Source organism: Prionailurus viverrinus, chromosome D1, assembly GCF_022837055.1.
Source record: "Prionailurus viverrinus isolate Anna chromosome D1, UM_Priviv_1.0, whole genome shotgun sequence".
Classification (NCBI taxonomy): Eukaryota; Metazoa; Chordata; class Mammalia; order Carnivora; family Felidae; genus Prionailurus; species Prionailurus viverrinus.
The window spans coordinates 103961206-103985618 of NC_062570.1; the positions used below are offsets into that span (position 1 = coordinate 103961206).

The following is a 24413-nucleotide window of genomic DNA, read 5'->3' on the forward strand; positions in this document are numbered from 1 at the left end:
TTGCGGCTCCCTGACTCCACCCCCAAATTCTTTCTATTCACTGTGCCGCTGGGGGCATCATGATGCCAGAAGACATGGACCCTTGGGAAGACCCTACCATCAAGACATAGTTTCTGACCAACACTGAATGTCTGCCTTTGGTCTCCTGCCTCCCCTCGCTCAGGTGCTGAAGCTGCTGCTTGTGGCCTGGGATCGCCGCCTCATCTTTGCCATCGGTACCTCCAGCACCACCGGCGAGTCAGACACCGTCATCTGGAACGAGGTCCACCACAAGACAGAGTTTGGCTCTAATCTCACGGGTCACGGCTACCCAGATGCCAATTACCTGGATAATGTGCTGGCTGAGCTGGCTGCCCAGGGCATTTCCGAGGACAGCACTACCCAGGAGAAGGACTGAGCTGGAGGGTCTTTGAGCCAGGAGGGGCCGCGGGGACCACAGGGCAGGAAGTGGGAGAATCGAGGTGGAAGTTGGTGCCATGCCCTCCCAATCCCCTCATTTCCCGCTCTGTTCTATCCCCATTCCCCATCCCTCCTGGCCACAGCGGGGAGGGAGATGAATAAGGTGATGTCATTCATAAACCTCATCCACCACAAAGGGGACATGGGATGAGGGCCATCCTCGGTCTGTTCCCATGGAGTTTTCGGTGCTGGGTAGGCAAGAACCCCCCCCCCCCGCCCCCCTGAGTAGGGGCACGGTCAGCACACTTAGGGTATGGACAGAGCGTGGGCACTCCATACCTTGGCCTTGTGAAGCCTGAGGTTCAATGCCTCAGCTGGCTTCTTGCTGCTTCCACTCTGCTTTGAGAGCGGAGTTTCTGCTTTTCTCTCCTCCTCTGGAGGCGAGGAGCTCTCACTGTGCAAGATTGGGGGGCAAAGGGGTGAACCGCTAAATTGCTGTGACATCAGATGTCGATGCCTCGGTGTTCATCGAGGAAGCACTTCTCACCAAGAGGGTCAGAGAAGCAAAGGCTTCTGGGAGCACACTCGGCTCTCAGAATAGTCCTTGGCCTCTCTGGGCCCTCCCTCCTCACATCTTCGACCTGTCCAAAGAGGCATCTGGTTCTCTTGTGCGGATGGACGGACTCTGGGATTCCTCTCTGGGTTGGCATCTCATGATGTTTCCAGCCCCTCTCTGATCAGACCAGAGTCTGCATCCCACTTAGCATCTGAACTGTCCTCAGGGAGAGGAGCCCATAGCCTTCTTCCCAACTCATCCCAGACCAGCTCAAAGATTCCATGAGTTTCATCAAGTCACTGTGAGTAGAGCCCAGGCTGGGTTCTGTGCCATCTATGTATGCGCATATGTGTGTGTGTGTGTGCGCGAGTGTGCACCACTGGGCCAGGTTGGTGGACAGTCCCATCCTGTTCTCCCATTCTGTTTTGCAAACTGTCAAACTCCAGCTCTGATGGGGCTCAAACAGCCAGGCTTCGGTTCCTTGACTTTCTTCACCCTTTGCCAACCCATTTCCACAGTAAACTTGGACCCAAATGGTAACAATCATGCATCTTTCTAGATGCCCCCAGGGAACAGTGCTTGGGGAGATGTGTCAGGTGAGGACTGGACTGACCCCTTTTTATATCTCTTTCAAGACCGTATCTAAACCAGTCTATCCGGTCATGTTTCTATGAGGGCTTCGATCTGTCTCCATGCACGCTTGGTAATCAGAGCCCAGAGGGGGCTGGGCCCCTCATCTATTACAGATTGACCTAGAGCATGGAGGCAGACTTTTTAGCTCATTCCCAACAGGGTTGGGACCACATCATGGTCCAGGCCAACCTGCATTTGGGTTGTGTCCCAAGACTCTGTCTGTCCCCTCCCCAATATTCCTCTTGGTTTTCACTTCCCTTAAGGAATGAATTGGGGGTCAGGGAGGAGAGAAGGGGGATCAAGAAAGGAAACCCAATTCCCCCTTTGAAAGTGGGTTCTTTGAACTATGTGTTTGGGGGAAGTTCCTCTGGATACTAATTTGAATTTATATACCTCATGTTTTGGGGGTTTGACGTATATATATCCATATATATTTCATAATATTTGGAAGGTTTTTGATGCTAGAAAAATGGAAACAAAAGAACCTTCAAAAATGGTACTTAAGTTAGAACCTGAAGCCAGGCTTTCCTGAGAGCTGGCTCCGTGGCCGCTTGCTGTTTGCCTGAAGCCATTTTGACATTGGTGTGGCCAGTGGATGCACCTGAGTGTCCACCAGTTCCTTGGGAGGTACTGGTGCTGGGCCTTTCCTTATTCTCTGAATGGCTGTCGGGTTGCTGACTGGCTCCAGCAGAGGGAGCTCTGATGAGAGGAATCCTTCCTGACAACTCAGCTCTCAGGTCAGCCGGCCACCATCTTCTCTCACCAGCGGACCAGGAGATTGGGCCTGAGTCCACTGCACCACAGGGCACAGTTTCCTGCCAGTCGGGAGGAAACACTTGAACTCAACGGAAGAGACATGGCTGAGGCATTTACTATCCGCCCCCCCCCCCCACCGTGCCCTTTGCCAGGCCACCCTGTCCCAGAGGTCATCGAAGAGCCTCACTGCACCCCTAGTACCATCTCTGCCCTTCAGCACCTGGGTCAAGTGTCTGCTGAGCTTCTCACCCACAGGGATGAGGAAACAGACCGAGGGTCAGTGGGTAGAAACACACAGCTGTGGAGCAGGAGGTGGGGAAAGAAGGCAGATGAGGTTTGACAACTGGCCATGGCAGCGGGGACAGGCTGATTTCCCTGCCTCAGGCAGAAGGTATGGTTGGGGAAGGGGACAGCCGAGAAAAGAAGGAAGGGGACTCAGAGAATGGATAGGCAGGCAGGCGGTGTGCCAGGGGTAATACCACTTCGAGGGTAAGTCTTAATGCCTTCAAGACCTTACCCCTAGGATGCCGACCGTGTCTGTACCCCCCATTCTTTTCCTCCCTGAGGATGCTCAGCAGGGGGTACCTCCTTCTTGTTCTGCCCTTCGGTGGGACTTTCTGGGCAGAAGGATCTTGAATTTCCTTTTAACGCTGTGCCAAGCAAGGCGGGGGGCAGGGGGAAGGCAGCCCTTTGCCCTTTGTCTGTGCCAGCCTAGAAAGGCACAGTCTCAGGCGCAGTGAGCACCCTGCCAGCGGAGGTACTGAGCACCGATCCCTGGGACACGGGACGTTTCCCCACCAGTGTTGTTCCTGCTCTGTTCCCTGGGTTGCACAGGGAACCCCATGCCTTGCCTGTCATGGCCGGACCACCAGCTGCCTGGTTTTCCCCTTCCTGAGTCTCCAGGGATGACAAATGGGATTGCAGACAAACTCTGTCAGATGCCTGTCCCTTAGAGGTCAATTGTGTATATGTGGTTGTGCGTGCCTTTGTGTTTCATACCCTTTCTCCTGCCCTTTTGTAGAACTTGGACTTTCTCTGTGGTTTTACACTTGGTCAAAAGTACTTGTCCTGGTATTGCACTGTCGTGTGCATGAGAGGGGAGGGAGGAGACCCCGCGTGGTACAGGAAGGGGCCTGTCCCCTATCCTTGTCCGTGGTCACTGGCATTTGCGTGGGGGTTTTCTGGGAGAGGGAAGGTGAATGTCCTAATGTAAAAACTAACCGATGTGTTGTGAAGTCCTTGGTGTTGCTCTGTGAGAGGACATCGCCACCTGGTGCTCATGAGGTGTATGTGCAGAACAATAAATGGCAAATGAACAACCACAAATTGCTGTTCCCCTTCTGCTTTTTGTAGGTCAGGGCGCCTATGAGGCATTTGGGGCACCTCTCCGAGTCTGGGAGCAACCACAAGTCCTTCCACTGATTGGGGGCAGGGGATTCCCTTCTTTCTCGGCAGCCCCCCCTTATCTTTTCCACCCACACATTTGACCAAGGGACCTGACCTGACTGCTTGTTCCTCTCAAGAAAGAGACCGCATGGCAGGGGAAATGCAAGCGAATCTGTGGGGGAAAGACCGGCTTAAAAAACATGAATGTTTGCTTTTTACAGTGCCCTCCGCCCGACAATATAGCATAGGTTTCAATAGTTGACAGGTTGTTGTGTGTCAAATACATGTGTAGTATTAATCATCCTGATGCTCACACAGACACAAACACAAAATGCAAACACAAAGCTGCCTTTGTCACCCACATATGTCTCTATTTCTGCCTTTGTCACCCACATATGTGGTTTGGGTGGAAGCCGGGGTGAGCCTTCCCGCAGCGCCCAGTCTGAGCTCACAGATCAGGAAAACAGAGCCTGTGAACTCCCCTCTCCAGGTGCTGACTTGGCAAAAGGATGACTGCAAACTGCAAAGCCCTGCGTTCTCATTTCCTGTGGATGAGCAGCCGGACAGTGTTCCTTAGGTCCACATTTAAAAAAAAATTTTTTTTTTAATGTTTATTTCTGAGAGACAGAGCATGAGTGAGGGAGGGGCAGAGAGAGAGGGAGACACAGAATCTGAAGTGGGCTCCAGGCTCTGAGCTGTCAGCACAGAGCCCGACGCGGGGCTTGAACTCAAAAACCATGAGATCATGACCCGAGCAGAAGTCGGTCTCTCAACCGAGCCACCCAGGCGCCCCTAGGTCCACATTTTTAATGCATGGTTATGTGCAACTCTGTGAGAAACAGAAGTTTGTGAAGAACTTTTATTTCCAAGGGCAGTTAGCGCAAAGTCTGGCAGCCTGTAGCTGGACCGTTGTTTCTCAGGCTCCGTAATCTTCAAGGGGTTCATGGGGAATTTGCAGAAAAGTGGTTAGCTCAGCTGAAATTTACCCACAAAACACCCAGAGGTTTAAGAGAATATTTTAATGCTTAAGAGGCAGGGTTCAGAGAAGAGAATGTAGAAATCAGTGCCTGTGGCTGGCGGTGGGGGGTGGGGGGGCAGGGCTCACCTTCTGTGATTCGCTTGGTATTCACAGTGGGAGGCGGACAAGGAACCTCCTTCCCATCTTCCCACAGGCTGGGATCTTCAGGCTCCTCAGGACTTATGTGAACCTAAGCTCTCGACTGTGAATGTTAACGAGGTGAGGACAGATTATCCTTCATGGAAATGAGCTCATTAATGACATTGGATTTGGTGAAGAGTTGTGTAACTATTAAAAAGGTTGTGGAGAAGGGGCTGGCTCTGTCAGTAGAGCACGTGACCCTTGGTCTCAGCATCATGAGTTGGAGTCCCACATCTAGGGTAGAGTTTACTTAATAAAAAAGAAAATTAGAAAAAAAGATGTTGCGGAGAAGTATTAATAGACTCACCCTATTCATTATAATTCAGTAAGATTGGTATTAAAATTGGGCAAAGCCCCAAATGCCAGGTAACAGGCATGCATCCCTCTAGATGCCTGAGGGAAGTCAGCCTGGGACTGAAATACATGTGTCACAGAGGGTGCTGGGTGCCTTTTTTTGCTTCATTTAAAAACAGGGATTTGATCATATCAGTCCCTTTTCTGCTGGAAAAACAAAAAACAAAAAACAAAGGTAAGATACATAATTGGTAGTTTCTACTCTGTTTTGGTTTTAGGGAGGAAATAATACTTGGGTGTGGGCTTACTTTGACTTTTTTGCATTTTTCCTTATCTCCCACTCCTAGAGAAATGCAGACTTTTTGTTGGAATGTGGTGTGTGTGTGTGTGTGTGTGTCTATGGCTCTGTGTGTGTTTGGGGTGTGTGTGTTTGGGGGAGTTGGGAGTGGGGTTGTGTTTGGGATGTGTGTGTGTGCTAGGAGGCCGGGGGAGGGGGGTTGTGGAGGTATGTGCACGTGTGTATTTGGGGATGTGTACCCGTGATACAAGGACAGGAAGGGGAAGGACCACTCATGGAAAAAGAAAGGACGGTACTCTGGTAACAGAGACTGAGAAAATGGAACACTTGTGTTACCCAAATCTGCAGCTCCATAAGCCAGGTAGGTGGTTATGGGTAAGAATTCCAGTTACCCTGAGCACCAGGATCTTTTCCAATTTTCACCCTTTCTTTCTTCATGCCTTTTCTCCAAACCATCCCTTCTCCCTTGACCTCCTAATAGATTATAAGTTAAAATCTGTTTTTGAGGACTTCATGACACTAGTCTGAAGGCCAAGAGTGGTCTGGTCGGAGTAAGTCTGAATTGTGGTTGGAAAGTTGGAAAACATGGACTTAGGAGAGACATCTTTCTGTTTAGATACAGTTGTAAGGACCCAGTCCATCAGTACAGAGCCCTCTATGCTGAAAATCAGAGGCCACATGGGACCTCCTGGGTCTTCCAGGGGATCATTCAGCCTCCAGGAGCATGAAATCCAGAGAGATTAAAAACAAAACAAAAAAACCAAAACAGAACAGAGGGAGGGTAACACGTACAGGCAGAAATTCTTATAGCTCGTGAATTGGAAACTGTGGCTGACCTCAGATTAAACGCATGGTCTCCAAATCCAAATATTAACATGCTCCCTCCTCTCTTTTCACATATATTCAGATGAAGATAATCCATGATGCACACAGAGAAAAGACACCTTCTTTGTGTTTTAGCCCCTACCCCTGATGACTTTTGCTTAAAAAGTCACATGTGCTCTCCTCCCCCACCCCAACCCCTGTCCACAGAGCTCTCTGTTCATTTCCTGGCCCAGGGCCCTAAGGAAGTCACAAAGTTATACCTGCCTTTTGTTGCACCTGCTGCTGCAGTCCTCAGGCAGAAGTGGAGAAAGAAGGAAGGAGAGGCATGCTTGTGGTTCTGGCCAGAGATGAGAGAAATGTTTCCTGGGAGAAATTTAGGCTGGACTCTGCTCCTGCTCTCCGTCGGGGACATCTCCAGGTGCTGCCGTGCCCGCAGCCAAACTCTGCGTCTCGTCCTCCAATGCCTGGTATCCCCTCTTCTTATATTTCCGGGTGCCGTAGATGGCCAGGGTGACGGTGGCTGCCAGGGCAGCAGTGACTGCCACTGTGACCCCAGCTGCCGCCCCTCCCGACAGACCGCTGCTGTCCCCATGGATGACCCTCATGGCCCTGCGTAGCTCTAACGGCTCCCCCAGCCTCCACTGGTGGGTCTGGGAATCCTTAATCCAGGAGCTTGCAGTCTCGCTATTGGTCACCATGACAGTGTTGGTGGCAGCCTGACTCATGAGGGGTGGCCTGGTGTAAGGTGGGAGTCTGGCAGGGGGCAGAGATCCTCCTGTGAACAGCCCAGCCTTGACACAGTAGGACACTTGGCACCCATCACTGATGAGGGCGAGATGTTGGCTGAAGCCCCCGGGACACTTTCTTAGAGAAGGTGACTCTAAATCTCCGGATATGGCAGCATTCACCAAGGGGTTCCCCACTGCACAGCTGAAGAACCCACCAAAGGGGACTGAAAACCTATAGCCCAACTCATAGTCCTGAGAGGCACATACCTTGAGATTTTCAAAAAGTCTCAGTGGAAAATAGCCAGCAGGGCACGACTGTGCATTCGTCAAAGGGTTTATGCTCTTACCACTGAAGAGGCCCCCGAAAAGCAGTCCTGAGTTTTCTGGTATCTGCCCACTGGCCACACACCAAAAAGCCCTAAATTCAGCCTTTGCCACCCGGAACACATCTTCGCACACAGTCTTGCAGAAGATGAGGAGGGTGCACTTCCTCAGACACTCCAGGTGGTTGTAACCCTCCTCATGGATCTGGGACAGCAGGTGGACTGGGGAGTAGCCAGAGAGGCATGAGAAATCACCAGTGAGCGGATTCTTCTGCTCCAGGTTTTGGCAGAGTTGGACAAACTCCTTCCCAGAGAGCTGGGTGCATTCTTGATAAACTCCTCCGAAGGAGAAATTGGTCATTTTTCCCTCGCAAGAGCCATCATCAGTGTTGGCCTGGAAATTGAAGTTGGGTGAATTGACATCTGTGCACCCAGGGTAGGTGTTGAATGTGTAATAGTGTCTCACGGCAGCCTCCACCGTCCTCGACAGCTTCTTCACGAGCGGCCCCGGCAACTCGGGCAGCATGTTGGGGGTGATGAAGAAATGCAGAGGCAGGCCGGCACGGTCGATGGCCACCAGGTGGTTAGTGATGCCCTGCTGCCAGGCCTGGAGGGTGATGCCTGGGTAAAAAGGAAGCCCTCCGATGCTCTGCACCATGGAGTTGGTTCGGTTGGAGAGGTAGCTCTTGGTGAGGGTGTTCTGCGAAGTGTAGTTCTCCTCAAATTTGAAGTTCACGATGTTCTGGAAGGCAGCACCGGCGGACGCGGTCAGGGCAGTACGGCTGCTCAGGCTGTCCTGCAGGAACGAGGCTCTGATGTGGTCCTCCTGGATGAGAGCAGCCCCAGCATCCATGCTGGTGATGACGTGGGTGCCGTAGTTGAGGACCAGCAGTTCTGCCAGGTAGGTGGCCATCCGTGTCTGGTTATTCTCCAGGCGGTCACAGATGTCCATGAGCTCCTTCTTAAAGCCCCAGCTGAGTTCTGAAGCCGGGTTGATTTTGACTGTGTAGATCAGGTTTCTCACCTGCACCCGGGTTGTTATGGCTTGGTCTTTCACTTGAAGGGTCTTCATCTTCTGGAAATCAGAGGAGAACTTGCCGTTGACCTTGGAATAAAGGGAGATCTCCAGGTTGATGGAGTAGGAGGTGCTGCTCTGGTAATTCACCCAGGACTCCAGGACTTCGGAGTTCATCTCCAGATTGGTCTGTTTCTGGGCGATGCTGATGACTTGGTCGGGGATGATGTACTGTCCATCCTCCGTGGTCCTGCAGCTCCTGTAAGTCAGGTCCATCACCCGTCCCATGTCCACATTCCGCAGGTTATCCCAGCCACCTCCCGGTAAGACTTCCAGAACAGGTAGTTTTAAGGTATTCTTGCATTTTTGAAATCCGGTCTCATCTGTCTCACCCAGAGACTTATCTGTTTTAGCCCACGCTGCCAGTGCCCACAAGAGGATAGCACCCCTGAGGCTGTTCATGGCTCAGAAGCCCCGGCCACACGCCAGCCCTAAGGAGCGGCCAGTGAGCTTGGTGCAAACCGAACAGATGGGAAAGAAGGCAGTTGCTGAAACAAAACACATATAGCAGCTCCCCTAAAGCCACCAGTTCCTCTTTGGGCTGATCTAATTGCAAAATGGGGAAATGAGAATCAAATGGAATACTAAGGTCCATCAGGACTTTGAGAAAATCATGTTGTCCTAGCTTTATCCTTACCAGTTAACCACCCTCACTGCCCCCCACAGCCCCCAGTCCCAGGCTGGTTACTCTGCAGCCATGGTGGGTTCTCAGAAAAAGTGTGACCGCATGTCTTAGTGCTTCCTCCATGGGAGATTTCCGGCTTTGAAAGAAAGCTCTCGTTTTGCTTTTTGCTCACTCTCTTGATGTTTTAGTTTCCTGAACTGCTCTCCCCTGGGACTCCAATACTAGTTTCCTTTTACTGTAAATGCAGAGGTGAATGGTAGCATCATCCTTGCTGAGACACACTGCCTCTGCCTTACCTAGGCAAGTAGCTGTAGGTCAAGGCTGAGGGCTGGGTTTCCCATTCACCTGAGGGTAAAGGCAATTCACACACAAGAAAAGACTGAAAATCTTGGACACAAAGACTGTGGAGTTCAACTGTTACAAGCCTAATAGTATAGGCTTTGGAGGTGCTATTTCCTGAAGCAGAGCTGAAGGGACCTGAAGCGGATTCCGTGAACCTCCGTCTGCATCGTCCTCAGCATTCAGAGTGAAGGCAAGTGGTCCCCACACTGTGTTGTTTCCTTTCAGGTAGAAATGTTAAAACAAAGAGAAAATCTATACTATAATCTAGATTTTGACCTATCAAAAGCAGACAGTGGCCAAGAAACATATGTGTATGTATTTACACACTTCTACATCCTCTGTGTGTGTATCGTTAGCAATAAGTTGGTACCTGTTGTTATAGTTTTTACTTTTTCGTTCTGCTGTTAAGTTCATGTGCTCAGTATAGGTGCATAAAAAAGAATGTGGCTCTTTATTACTCATTTTTTTAAAGCAACAATTCATCCATTCTATCATTAGGAGAGCATAATTTCATGAATTTCCTTTTGTGTGCTAATACTCTCTGTTAGACTCCATACTTTGGAACAGCGTTTCCAGACCCACTGATCTGGTAGCAAGATTAATCGAAGCCCAGCTCCATTACTTCTTTGAGACCAGTAAGGTGCCTCTTAGCACATTCAGTGGTAGCCAAAGGATCCAAGGGAACTAAGGAAGCTCACAATTGTACCCTCGTGGCCCCCAAAATCATATCACAAACCAGATGCAGTGCTGAGGTTGAAAACATCATGTTTCAGGGCACCTGGGTGCTGTTGGTTGAGTGTCTGACACTTGATTTCTGCTCAGGTCATGATCCCAAGGCTGTGGGATCGAGTGATGAGTTGGGCTCTGCACTGAGCATAGAGCCTGCTTGAGATTCTCAATCTTTCTCTCTCTCTCTCTCTCTCTCTCTCTCTCTCTCTCCTTCTACCCCTCCGCCTCTTGCTCTCTCTCTCTCTCTCATTCTCTCTCAAAATAAAAATAAATAAATAAATTTAAAAAGTATTGGGAAAAAAGAAAAAAAGAAAATGTCATATTTCAGTTTACAGGTATCACTACACTATCACCTGTACATATCCTGGGAAAGGTTTCAGGGAAATGAATGACCATAATATTGCCGCTGATGCAGTGACAGGTGTCTTCAGATAGAATGAGGCCAGTGGTCTAGGTTCACAGGTTGAACTTCACTAGTTATTATTAAAACCTTGTTGATGCTCTGGGTTTATTCATGCCTAGGTTATCATACTTGGAGGAATTTACTTATATCCAAGAGGGATTAATGTATGAATGAGTGTCTGGTTTATATTTGGTCAGAGAAGAAAGCTTGCTCATGGGATGTCCTAGCTAATTTATAAATGAATTAGTTATAAATTTGTAGCTCAGTAGGGCGATCCTAGGACTAGAAAAATTAGAGCTGAGTGCCCTCAAGCATTTCTGGTAAGTCTGTTGAAATTCCCACACACTCCTCTCCAGACTGTCATGGGGCTAGTTCATCATCATGAGAAAACCCTCACATGGTACACGGTTTTGGAGACACGCTGACAATTTGTTACGTTCTGTTTGCCCGGTGATAGATCCTGTTGAGTTTTCACTCTTCTGCGATGAGAATACAAGCAAGGGGAATATAGATAATTCTCTATTCAGGTGTTCCTATATCTCTGAACACCCAGCCATCATGTGTTTGAACTGTCTTCTTCATTTCTACCATAGCAGAAAGTGGAAAATAGCTAAAAGAGCTGATAAGAGTGAAATTAGATTGCATCCCTATCACAAAATATTTTACAGCCATCATCATCATATTTTCAAAAACTTTCAGTAACATAAAAAATTCTTGTGCCGGGGGTGCCTAGGTGGCTCAGTTGGCTGAGCGTCCAACTCTTAATTTTGGTTCAGGTCATGATCTCACAGGGATTGAGCACTGCATCTGGCTCTATGCTGAGCATGCTGAGCCTGCTTGGGATTCTCCCTCTCTCTCTCCCTCTCCCTCTCTGCCCCTCCCCTGCTCATACTCTCTCCCTCAAAATAAATGAATAAATTAAAAAAAAAAAGACATTCTTATGCCGTAAAGTGAAGTGATAAAAGCATAACAGACTTTCAGTGTGACCTCCACTATGTACATAGATACCATTTGAGAGATAATACATTAACCCATTGACAGCGATGATATCTTGCTGGTAAGTTTTATAGCTTATGTAAAAATTTCCTTCTTACTTTTCTGTGTTTTTTGAGTTTTCAAAAATGAGCATAGCTTCACGTATTTGGCACATTTTTAGTGAGAATCTACCGAGTTCCAAACACAGGGATGGGTATTGAATAATTGTTGCTTTTGTACTCAGGAAAATAAGCAGCAAGGACTCATTTAAGAAACAAAAGATACTGATTAATTTTTTTGAATCTCTATATACCTGTAATGATCTAAAGCCTATGACTCTTTGCTGTGTTCGAGGAAGTTCTCTTTTCTGTTCATGGGGAAACAATGAAAAGAGAAGTGTAAAAGATGGGAATTCCAATACAGCCTGAATTTGCATGCTACCTTCAAGAATAGCTGCTCATGGTGGTCAGGTGGGAGGAAGTGGCCGAGACTTGGACAGGGGTTCACCCATTCCTTTCTTGCTTTACTCTGCTCACCAGCAACTTCCTCTGCTTTTGCCTGTGCTGAAATGCATATGCAATCGCGGAAACTCTCCAGATCGCTGCTCTCCAGGGCCTACAAACGCAACTTTGGTCTATAGAAGAAAAAGGAAACTTTTCTACAAAGGCTGGCATCTCTGTGCAGAAGAGAGATTTCACTTCCCCCAGAAAGAGGTAAGAGGGAAGTCCCACGTCTGCTTTCTTTCTCAGTTTGAGCACGTGCAACTTTCTGAGCCGAACCATGATTCATGTCTGAGCTTCAGTTCTGTGTGGGCTTGGAGCTGGTCCAGGTGTTTCCGACCTCTGCATTTCACCTGTGGTCTGACACGGGCAGGAAATTCTGGCTGTGTTTGCAGGGACCAATCCATTCCTTATTTTTAGCAGGGAGCCAGGAAACCAGCCAAATTGTCACCAAATGAACGGGTCAGGGAACAATAACTTTTATACACTCTAGAATAAACTTGGTTCTGGAAAATCCAGGAGGTATCAGTTAACACAGTGACAACATTTTCTTTCCTGAACAGTTGATTGCTAACTTGATGTTTTGAGAGTTGCCTTGTCATCTCCTTCCCCTCTGGGACCATTCTCACCAGCATTGTTTGTGGTCTGACCCCAAAATAAGAACACTGTGGTTCCTCAAATCCTTTTAATCTGGTTGATAAAAACGGAAGGCTCGTGTGAAATTCTGCATATTCCCACTGAAAGCTAGGCCAGGATTTGGCAGCCTATGCCATTTTCCTTCTTTTCTGTGTTGACACTCTTCCCTCCACTCTTCCGATTTTTCTAGTGCTTTTTATCCTCATCAACTATTCCCTTTCTGCTCTTTTTTCTTTGCCATTTCCATATGTAGGTTTGAGGGACACAGTCTGTGATGTAAGATGACATTTCCACTGCATTAAGAAGATACAAATTCTGACTCCGTCTTCAGGCTGTGCTTCCTTATTCCGCATCATGGCAGACACCAGTCAGCAGTCACACCATCCATTCTTGCTGATCTCTGAGGCTGCCTCTGAATCCTTCCCTGCACAGTTTTCCAGGACATTCGAATGGAAGCTTGTTTCATCCACCATTAAACAAACACTTATTGAGCATCTATTTGTCAAGCAATCTTTGTAGGCACCATATTTGGAGTAGCCAATGCCAAATTTGATGCTCTTTTAAGAGTCTGGGTGACCGAGTGAGCCCTTAGAGGTCCCCACCCCTTTCCATCTCCTCTCCAAGCTAAGCTCTGCAGAGACAGAGCAGTTAGGACCAACCCATTCTCCCTTCCCATCTGCCTTCAGGGTTCCTAATGACATCAGCCTAATATGAAGAATACTCTTGTATTCTCCTTCAGCTGAAAGCAGCTTCACACAAAGGGATTTGCACATAACAGGGCTGGAACACAGTGGGATTTCTCTGCGTCCTCAATTCTTAGTTCTCAACTCTTTCCTGTCATGTAACTTCCTCCTTGAGGAATATCTGAACAAAATAAGTAACTGAGTGGCATTTGACCTGAGTCAACTGCTGGCAGATTTTATATTTCTCTATTTGTCTCATTACTTGTTAACACAAAACCAGTCTACCATTCAATCTTTCCCTCTTTAACCACACAATCTTCAAGTGACTTTGAACAGAGACATTTTTCTTTTTAGTTGAAATAATCATGAACAAGTTAAGGTAAAACAGGCAAGTTAGGTGAGGTGGTTCTTCCAGAATTATGTGGACTTGGGAGTTTGGGTCCTCCATTGAAATATTCCTATTGTCTCTCTACTATTTTTTTGGTGATCTAAATGTGACATTAAGAGCATGGGCTGTGTTGTGGGTCCATTCAATCTTTAGACTTTGTTGGGGTTTGTACAGTCACTCAAAGTACCTTCTGGATTGACAAACATGGATGTGAAACAGAGTTTTCAGACTTGAAATGTAGGCAACACCCTGGCTCCATATGTGACTGAGCAAGTTCAGGAGCCTCCCTAAGCCTCCATCACATCTACTATGAAACAGAAACAGTAGCATCTACCTGTGTGTAACAGATGAAGTTGTAAAATCATCCACGTAAAGCAATCGTCCATATAAAGTTCCCTATGACCTAGGTAGGAGCTCAGTATGTATCTGCTTTCAGCTTTGTTGAGCTTGCTGCCATGTTCAGGTTGACACTGTAGTTCAAACCTTTCACATGGAAATAGGAGAAAAGAAATGTTAAAGCATCTCAGGAGCTTGACTTTCTTCTACTCATCCATTTGACAGCACGGGAAGTCATATTGACTCAGAGGGATTGCCTGAATATATTTTATTAATATCCTAAACAAAGACATGCATCACTTTAAGGAAAGCAATCTAGTAGCCATGCCAATCTGAATTAATGACACAGGTAATTAGAAGTGATTGGTTGCTTTGTCAAAGAATTCATCCTAGGGATCTTTTAGAATGGGGTTGACAAACTTTTTCTGTAAATGGCTAGTGAGTAAAAAATTTTAGGCTTTGCAACCAAATGACCTCTGTGGTAACTACTCAGTTCTGCCCTTGTAGTTCAAAAGTAGATGATACATAAATGCATGGAAATGCTGTGTTCCAATAAATCTTTATTTACAAAAACAGGGGTGGGGGCTGGATTTTGGCTGTGGTCTGTAGTTTACTGATGCCCAATTTAGAGTCATAGAATCCCATAATTGGAAAGGACCTGCTCTCCCAGACAAGGTTTGAGTCTTCTCCAATACAGTCTTACAATCCAATACAATGCAAACTCTGCTTAGATGCCTCCAGGGCAGAGTGGTTTCCTACCTACTATCTACAGACAGTTCTGATTCTGATTCTCAGAAAGCTTTTTCTTCAACCGAACCCAGATTGATCCATTTGACACTTTGGTGACTGAGATCAGACTTCTGTGTTATGGTCATCTTGACAGTGATGCTGTATACCAGATCCAAGCAAGGGAAGGTGGTTGGCTTATATGCTCACCATCCTGAAAGTCCTGTGGGAGTATGGCTAAGTCTATTCTGTTTACTGACTAATCAGAATGGGTGAGGACCATAGTTTGAGGGTCCTAGAGGCCTCCTATTGGCCCAGTTATTCCTTTATTGGTGGATCATGGAGAATTTCAGGGTTTCTGGGGCAGGGACCACAGAAGATAGGGTACTTGGCAGGTTTGGAAAAGCATCTGTTAACCTACAAGAGGAATATATTTCAATATTTTAACAACCTAACCACACGAATACCAGTCTTCCCTAGAAGAGCATCTGACACATAGTAGGTCAGTAAATATTTGTTGGAAAAATAAGTGAATAAAAAAACAAATATAGTAAGAAACTTGCAGTCTTAGAACTCTATTCATGAGATTCCAGAACAGTCATTGGCAGAGACCTACAGGCTCTGAGATGATGGAGCAAACAGGTCAAAACATCCCATTTAGGAGGGAAATCCAATGTAAGAGTCCACATCCCAGCAATTATTTTATGCCAGCATTTTGAGGCCTGTCAACACTGGGACTAGACAGACACCAAAGGACAAATACTGTATGTTTTCACTTACATGAGGTTCCTGGAATAAGCAGATTCATAGAGACAGAAAGTAGAATAGGGTTTACTAGGGATTGGGGCAGGGAACGTTGAAGGGTGGAAATATGTAAGAATTTTTTTTTAATGTTTATGTTTATTTCTGAGACAGAGACAGACAAAGCATGAACCAGGGAGGGGCAGAGAGACAGGGAGACACAGAATCCGAAGCAGGCTCCAGGCTCTGAGCTGTCAGCACAGAGCCCGATGCGGGGCTCCAACTAGTCTACCACGAGATCATGACCTGAACCGAAGTTGGATGCTCAACCGACTGAGGCACCCAGGTGCCCAAGAAATTTCTAACCATGTATGTTTATTAGCGGGTGTCGTGGAGGCAAACTCAAAGTACAGAGCTGTCTTTTGACATGCTATATTGCGTCTGGAGATCCTAAACACTACTGCTCCCCAAGAGACTTTGGCTCCTTCTTCACTTTTGAGCTCAGCTAAAGCACTGGGCCATGGCCATGGGATATGGCTTCTCCAGTAGTTGGCCAGAAAATCTGGAAAATGCAACTCAGAAGTACAGAGGACTTCATTCCATGTGCCAGTGAACATGAATGCATTAGTGACAAGAGATAGGTGGGATCTGACAAATCACTTTCTCTTCCTTCCACTGGACTGTTTGGGGGACAGGGGGCTTCATGTGGTCTGTCTAAAGATATATGCATGATTAAACAATTGTGTCTTTCCTTAAGCTGTGATCAGCTCAGTAACATACCCCCTTAGTTTGCTTTGTCTCCATCCCTGCCTTAGTTTCCTTGCCCCTTTACCTTGGCTGCCCTAGGATTGTACCTCCCAATGAAATGTTAATTAATATAGAGCATTAATGTTTTTATTTTGTTTTTGAGAGAGAGAGAAAGAGAAAGACAGAGCCAGGGCATAAGTTGGGGAGGGGCAGAGAGAGTGGGAGACACAGAAGCAGAAGCAGGTTTCAGGCTCTGAGCTGTCAGCACAGAGCCCGATGCGGGGCTCAAACCTATGAACTGTGAGATCATGACCTGAGCCAAAATCGGATGCTTAACCAACTGAGCCACCCAGGCACCCCTGTCACTGTATACTTTAATGACCTTTTTGTTTGGCCTCTAGTCATCCTCTAGTTACCTCTAGGAAACTGTGAACTCTTTATGGGAAGACACTGTGTCCTTTTGCTTCTTGTTGTATTACAGGATCTAGTGCAGTATCTGGTACATAGCAGGTGCTCAACCAATATTTGTTACTATCGGATGAGTAAATAAGTAAATAAATAAAGCAGACAAAGGTGACAATAATTCTCAAACACGTCTCTGGAAAATCAGGCCACAAATGGCTGGGAATGAGTATTCAAGCCAGAGCAACATTATTATAGGACTTTTATTTCACTTTATACCAATATTTTTGAGCACGTACTCTGTGCTATTAGTTCTTACTGTAAAATAATTTGGTTTTCTGATCTACAATTATATCCTGGGTGAATCTGGGATTGTGTGAGCCTAGTGTCCTACATAACAAATGAATTCTGAAAGCCCGAGGGGATGCTTGTATGGGCCAAGAGCTGTTGCCTTATTTATGTCTGAGCTGGTGTTTAAAGCTTGGGCCCTGTAGGGCTGAACCCATGTGAACTTCCATACTCCCTGTCACCCCCATCCCTGCCAAGTACCTGCAGCTAGTGAGGCTGGCCTGAAGGTATCAGGTCTCCCCACTCCCTTCTCCCTTTCCCCTCTCCTTGATCCTTATACACAGTGCAAAAGCAGGGCCTGACTGGAGAGTGGGCAGGAAGGAGAAACTATCAGAACTGACCTGCCCCAATTCTGATGATAATTCTATCATGCTGACAGTCAGGACAAGGACTAAGGAAGGGAGAAGAAGAAGAGGAAAGAGAAACAAGTCAGCAGAATGCAAAACAAAAGATAGAATGGGGTTTATTTAAAATTTCTAGTTATCACACAGCCAAATCTGAGCTTGGCTAATGAGAGCCGGGTCCTTGGTTCTGGGGCTTCCCAGGTCTTGAGAAGGTCTTTCTGTCCCTCCTTTCTCCTGGTCCTCTCTTGAAGCTACGGTTTTCATGCCTACCTGGGAAACTAGGGCATCGTGGAGCAGCAAAAGTGGCACAGGGCTAGATCCGGAGTTTGGATTCTGTTCCTCATCTGCTGCTAACCTGCTGGTGGCTTCAGACAAGTCATTTCCCCTCTCTGAATCTCTGTTTCTGCATCTATAAAGTAACGGTTTGTGGAGCTCCTTTGCCACATCTGAATGACGCATAGTCCACGGCTCTGCAATTCAATTACCTTGCTTTGGCTGAAAGCCACGGTGGTGATCTTTAATAAATGTTGGGAATATTCTGTCCCATATGGGTCACGGCTTGTACATTTGCCTCCTTGTTGTTCCTGCTGCTACTTCCTCTTGCTGCTGGCTTGTTTCCTCGTGTGGTTTGTAACTTATGACTCCTGAACTGCTTTCCCTCTGGGGCTTGCTGAGGGAGGCCAGTTTGCTCTGGCTTGGGAAGGAGTCTCTCCCAGGCGGTTTTCAGTCTGTCTCTGCTGAGGCCTGACACTCCTACTGGACCGGCGTTTAGGTTCATTTCTTGGTTTGCCATCTGTGTGAAGGCAGTCCCCACATCTGTGTGAACACAGGCCCAGGCTTCTGATACCTCTTGGAAGATGGCAAGCATCACAACCATTTTCACAGGCAAGCGGGTGGCAGTCTCACAGGTGGTGGGGGAGACAGACCGCATCTCTTGATTCCCCGCACCGCCTCCCCACCCCCTTGAACATTGTGCACCAACCCAGTGGCCTGGATCACCTCCCACAGTCCTTAATGCCCCAGTACCCCTGCTTGGAGGTGGGCAGCTGGGTCAGAAAGCCCCTAAGCCACAGCTCTTCTCCTCCCTCCAACTGCTCTGATTCCAAGTTCTCTTTCTGGCACTCAGATATTTCCCTTTCTTGGTTTTGAACTTGAATCTTTCTGTTTGGAGAAATGTATCTTTGCCTGTGTACCTAAGGGGGGCAGAATGCCACCCAGGTTGACTCAGCTTGGCCAGCCACCTTCTGCCCCATCGTGGTTATTCTGAGTGGTTGATTCCCCACAGACAGAGTGGGTGGCCACGCACGAACTGTGGTGTCAGGCCCTGGGAAGCAAACTTGCCTGCTATCACACCCCTCCTCCCCGTGACAGAACTCCTTCACCCAAGTCCTTTCTCCAGAAGGAACAAGGCTGTTTCCCCTGGAAGAGCACAGGGTCCAGGTGTGCCCTGCCTTTCCCTCTCCCCGCACCCCCCCAAAGATGAAGGACGGCTGGTCTCACAAAGTGACCACAACAGAACTTTTGCTTAGAGTGGGGAGAGGGAAGGAGAGCTGGTCACTGCACAAGTAGGATGGAGAGAAGGAAAGATGAGGCGCCCTGGGGTCCAGGGTAGAGAAAGGCCTGAGACCAACTTTACTGGTAGCAGGATGTTAACATCCGGTAGCCATCTCTGCCCCCCTTCCCTTCACTTCCCTTCACCTCCCTGGTGTGTGTATTTATAAGTTATGTGATTGTGTATGAGTGTGCGTGTGAGAGAGTATTGTGAGTGTGTGTGTATGTGTGAATGTATGTGAGTGTGCATGTGTGAGTGTATATGTTTGTGTGAGAGCTTGTGAGTGTGTGTGTGGAGAGAAAAGTGCACGGTCGAGGCACCAGGAGTCAGGAGACTTAAGCTTGAAAATCAGTCTTGTTATCGCCTCTCTTCCTTGGCCTGTCACCTCTTCATTCACAAAGTTAGAGGACTGTGTTAAGTTCATGGATTAAAAAAAGTTGTTTTTATTTCTAATGTTAATTCATTTTTGAGAGGCAGAGAGAGACAGAGCACAGGGAGGGGTAGAGAGAGAGACACACACACACAGAATCTGAAGCAGGCTCCAGGCTCTGAGCTGTCAAAACAGAGCCCAGCGTGGGACTCGAACCGACAAACTGTGAGATCATGACTTGAGCTGAAGTCAGACACTCAACCCACTGAGCTCCCCAGGCGCCCCTTAAATCCACGAATTATAAATATAATATTACCAATGGAAATATACTTTCAAATGCAAGTTTACATGGACGCTAATATTTAAAACATGTACAAGGGGTGCCTGGGTGGCTCAGTGGGTTAAGCATCTGACTTTGGCTCACGTCATGATCTCGCGGTTCGTGAGTTTGAGCCCCACATCGGGCTCTGTGCTGACAGTGCAGAGCCTGCTTGGGATTCTCTCTCTCCCTCTCTCTTTCTCTCTCTCTCTGCCCCTCCCCTACTTGTGCGCTCTCTCTCTCTCTCTTTGTCTCAAAATAAATAAATAAACTTAAAAAAATAATAAAACACGTAAAAAAGAAAGAAAGAAAGACGCTGCCTTGATGGATTGTGGATTGAACAAGGGCCAGGGCTTCATCTCCTCCCCACCTCTTGGAAAAGGCCTGTGCAGGATCCCTGGGATCCCCTGGAACATGGTTTGCAAACAGCCAGGCCACACGTCTCTTCTCCAATTTCTTGCACTGAGGCTTTATAATTATGATGGGAAGGAGGAAAGTGTCCCTGGCCCCGAAATTCCTGCAGCAGAGCTGAAGTGGTGTGATTTCCCCGAAAACAGGACTCAGAGCTGCCAGACCGAAGCCCACACCTCGGTCTCCCTTAGAGCAAGCTTCTACCTCCTGGCTGAGAAGCTGCTGACAGGCAGCTGCCAGCGGTTGTGGAACCACAGGGAAGGGCTGTGGGGCTGGAAAAGGGACGCTTTCACCCTACAGCTGTGAGCCATTAGCAAAGGACTCCACCCCCCCAGAACTTCAAGTCTTTGTGAAAAACAGGGAGTGGAATGGGTTAGTCACTGGTAGGTCACTTACAGCTCTCTAAAGGCTTTCTGGGATGTGGCCTGAGTATTAGCATCCTCACAAAAATTTATTGTGCACACAGGGTGTGTCAGGCATGGAGACTGCAGTCAAATCGGAAGACAGACATGGAACAGTGATGAAGGGTATGGAAAGGAAGCTTGGAGTGCTAAGAGAACATACTAGCGGGCCTCAACTTGGACTAGGGGGTCAGGGTGGTCCTCCAAGACAGAGAGATACAGAGAGGCAGAGAGAGACAGAGACAGAGGCAAAACTGGGAGACTGATGGGGAGAAGTCCAGGAGGACTACAGAGGAGGGGGATGGATGGGACTGGAGCAGAAGTCAGAGAGATCAGCAGCCTACGTGACCAATTCACTTCCAAACACACCAACCTGGTGTGTAAAGTAAACTCTTAGGCATTTTTTTCTTTTTTTCTTTTTCTTTTTTCTTTTTCTTTTTTTAAATTTTTTTTTCAACATGCACTTTTATTTATTTATGGGACAGAGAGAGACAGAGCATGAACGGGGGAGGGGCAGAGAGAGAGGGAGACACAGAATCGGAAACAGGCTCCAGGCTCTGAGCCATCAGCCCAGAGCCTGACGAGGGGCTCGAACTCACGGGCTGCGAGATCGTGACCTGGCTGAAGTCGGACGCTTAACCGACTGCGCCACTCAGGCGCCCCTCTTTTTTTCTTTTTAAATGTTTATTTATTTTTGAGAGAGAGAGAGAGAGAGAGAGAGAGAGAGAGCACAATCAGGGAAGGGGCAGAGAGAGAAGGAGACATAGAATCCGAAGCAGGCTCCAGGCTCCGAGCTGTCAGCACAGAGCCTGACGCAGGGCTTGAACTCATGGACCATGAGATCATGACCTGAGCCAAAGTCAGATGCTTGACTGACTCAGCCACCCAGGCGCCCCAACTCTTGGACATTTTTATATTCTCTTTTGCTCCCAAATATTTGAGCAAGCAGTTTGCAAAGATATATAAAATACGCATGGTAATAAAGAATGGTAAGAGACACAAGTTTGGGATGCAGAGGAGAGCTAGGAATAAGAATAAAAGTGCATGCCAGATGACTTAAATTCTTCCTACACATGGGTCACAGATTTTTCTCAGAATTTCTTAGCAGCCAAGGCAGCCAGAGTTCATGTTTCCTTGTTCAGTGATACAGTTCACCCTGTTGATAGGGGGAATACAGAAAAATTGTTGCTAGGAAGGCGGTTGTTAGTCTATTTCTTCTAGAGTCCTCCAGTATAAACAATTCATTGTGGGTGATGATACAATGTTGTCTCTCTTCTTAACTGGCTTAATCCAGGGCTAGATTTTAAAACATCAATCTTCCTCCTTTATCATCCCCTGACCCCAATGTCTTGATATTGCTCTCAAGACTGTTCTTCCTCCCCTGAGACCACAGCACAGCTGGATATTTCTTTATCTGAACCTAGATGCAAATGCTCTAAGTTGGGAGGGAGCCTCATCACTACTTCTACCTTTGAAAGGCATTACAAATTCATTATTAATTCCATTCTGTTTTTGTTTTAATATTTTAGTTTCTCCCTTGTTTCATGGTCACGTGTGATAATTCCGTTTATAAAACTGTTCCACCTAGAAATCCATTTTTGAAGAATGCTGTTCTAAATGAAGGTCGTCACTCCTGGTATATAACATAAGTGATGATCTTGCCGAAACTAGGCCTAACTATTTAACAGAAGTCAGTTCTCCTTTCTTTTTTTGCACTTAAATTATGCGTGACTTGAGAAAATAGTCAGTTTTTGACAGAATTTGTTTTAGTTTTCTGGGCAATGCCAAGCATACATATGAGAAGGTGTATTTTCAATTAATGGTCTTTAGTGTCATGTAGATATGTACTTAGGATCTCCCTAACTTGTTAGTGTGTGCCTTTGGGTATGTTACTTGACCTCCTTCCTGAGCCTTACATATTTTATTTCCTGGATAAAAATGGTTAAGACCCCTATCTCATATGTGGTTGTGAGAACTGCTGAGAGTGTGTATAAAGAGTCTTTAGGTAGTATGTAGTATATTGTATGTGAATGAAAACAATAAACAATCTTATCCAGTAGGATCATTTTAAGGATTAACAGAATACATATAAAGAGGTTATCAGGTAGGAAAAAAATTAAGTTTTGTTAATATCATCTTTCATCAAGGGTATGAAGAGATAGATGCCCTAGGAGGTTGCTGGCAGGAGCATCACAGCCACTTTAGAGAGAATTTGGCAGTCTCTATTAAAAGTTAAAAATATACAAACCCTTCTATATTAAAAAGGAGCCATACACTACTAGGTACTTATCCAAAGGATATAAAAATGCTGATTCAAAGGGGCACACGCACCCAGATGTTTATAGCAGCGCTATCAACAATAGCCCAATTACGGAAAGAGTCCAAATGTTCATCGACCAATGAATGGACAAAGAAGATGTGTGTGTGTGTGTGTGTGTGTGTGTGTATGTATATATATATAAAATGGAATATTACTGGGAGATCAAAAGAATGAAATCTTGCCATTTGCAATGATGTGGATGGAACTAGAGTGTATTATGCTAAGTGAAAGAAGTCAGTCAAAGAAAGACAAATACCATGTGATTTCACTTATATGTGGAATTTAAGAAACAAAACAGATGAACATAGGGAAAGGGAAGGAAAAATAAGACAAAAACCAAAAAGGAGGCAAACCATAAGAGATTCTTAAATACAGAGAACGAACTGAGGGTTGCTGGAGGGGAGGTGGATGGAATGGAGGTTGATGGGGCTAAATGGGTGATGGAGGGCACTTTTGGGGATGAGCACTGGGTGTCATATGTAAGAGATTAATCAATGGGTTCTACCCTTGAAGCCAATACTACATTGTATGTTAACTAATTTGAATTTAAATTATATATATATATATATACACACATATATATAGTATGTGTGTGTATAACATATATATGCACAAACCCTATTAATAGCAATTCAACTTCTCTGTTTCTACCAGAAAAATTGGGTATTAGCACGAAGAGGTATATACAACTCATATATTACAACACTGTTAGTAATAAACTAGCAAAAACTGGAAACCACCTAAATGCCCATCAATGCACAATAAGTACATAAATTTTGGTGTGACAATTCTATGAAATAATTTAAGACTGAGGTAGAGTTATATGTATAGCATGGAAAGAGCTCCAAGAAATCATGTTGAGTGAAAAAGCAAGCAGGGTATGGAAGGATCATGCAGTACAATACCGTTTATGTAAATACACACAGAGCCACATAAAGCAGTATTACATAAGGGTACATATATGAATGTTAACACATAGACAGAAAAATTGTCAATTTACATACCAACATAAACAGTCATTACCTCTTGGGGGAAGCAGGAAGGAATTGAAACTGAGAATTATGGTCAAAGGAGGCATTTTCTTACCCATAGTGTTTTCTTTCTTTTTTTTCTTTCTTTTTTTTTTTTTTTTTTTTTTGCAGCAAGGAATCTGTGTGTAAGCTATAGAACTGAAACAGAATTTTAAAAAACTGCTGGGCACAATGCCTGGCATATAATAAGCATCCGATAAGTGTTAATTCCCTTCCTTTGGCATAAAATCTCAAAATTATCTGCCAAGTGCATTTGAATTTTATTCATTCATTAAATGAATATGTATTAAGCACATAATTTTCCCCAGTTGTGTCTTACGTTTCCAAGGAGAGCAGTTTAGACAGAATGCTAACAACTCAGGGAGAAGACATATAACTAAACAAGGAAAAGTAATAAAGTGTCATAGGTGCTGATAGATGAAATAGAGAATGCTATGGGAACACATTGCAGTAACTCTTAACCTGGTTTGGAGGAGTCAAAGATCAGATCAAGGAACCCTTAACAAATAATCCAAGTGGTCAGAGAATAGATCAAATAGCAACATGAATTGAAAGAAGGAGCGAAGCAAAGCCAGCTTTGGGGTGTCTGGTTAAATAGTCAACTTCAGCTCAGGTCACAATCTCGCGGTCTGGGAGTTTGAGCCCCACGTTG

At 46.3% G+C, this 24413-nt stretch overlaps 2 protein-coding genes and 1 long non-coding RNA gene across 4 annotated transcripts in view; 2 read left to right on the forward strand and 1 right to left on the reverse strand.

The window, feature by feature from the left end:
* DTX4 (deltex E3 ubiquitin ligase 4) overlaps window positions 1-3670 on the forward strand; it is a 37011-nt gene extending 33341 nt beyond the window's left edge. The window contains 1 exon segment of the mRNA XM_047877237.1: window positions 164-3670. Within this exon segment, the coding sequence (XP_047733193.1) occupies window positions 164-397 (234 nt within the window). The 3' untranslated portion in view covers window positions 398-3670.
* Window positions 3671-4575: 905 nt separating this feature from the next.
* Window positions 4576-9076, reverse strand: MPEG1 (macrophage expressed 1). Its single transcript, XM_047877238.1, has one exon. The coding sequence runs from the start codon at window positions 8832-8834 to the stop codon at window positions 6681-6683; it is 2154 nt and encodes a 717-aa protein (XP_047733194.1). The 5' UTR covers window positions 8835-9076; the 3' UTR covers window positions 4576-6680.
* A 2283-nt stretch (window positions 9077-11359) lies between these two features.
* Window positions 11360-24413, forward strand: part of LOC125176205 (uncharacterized) — a 38239-nt gene continuing 25185 nt past the window's right edge. For both annotated transcript variants that reach the window (XR_007156166.1, XR_007156167.1), the window contains exon 1: window positions 11360-12219. This is a non-coding gene — a long non-coding RNA (uncharacterized LOC125176205). The remainder of the gene's footprint in view (window positions 12220-24413) is intronic.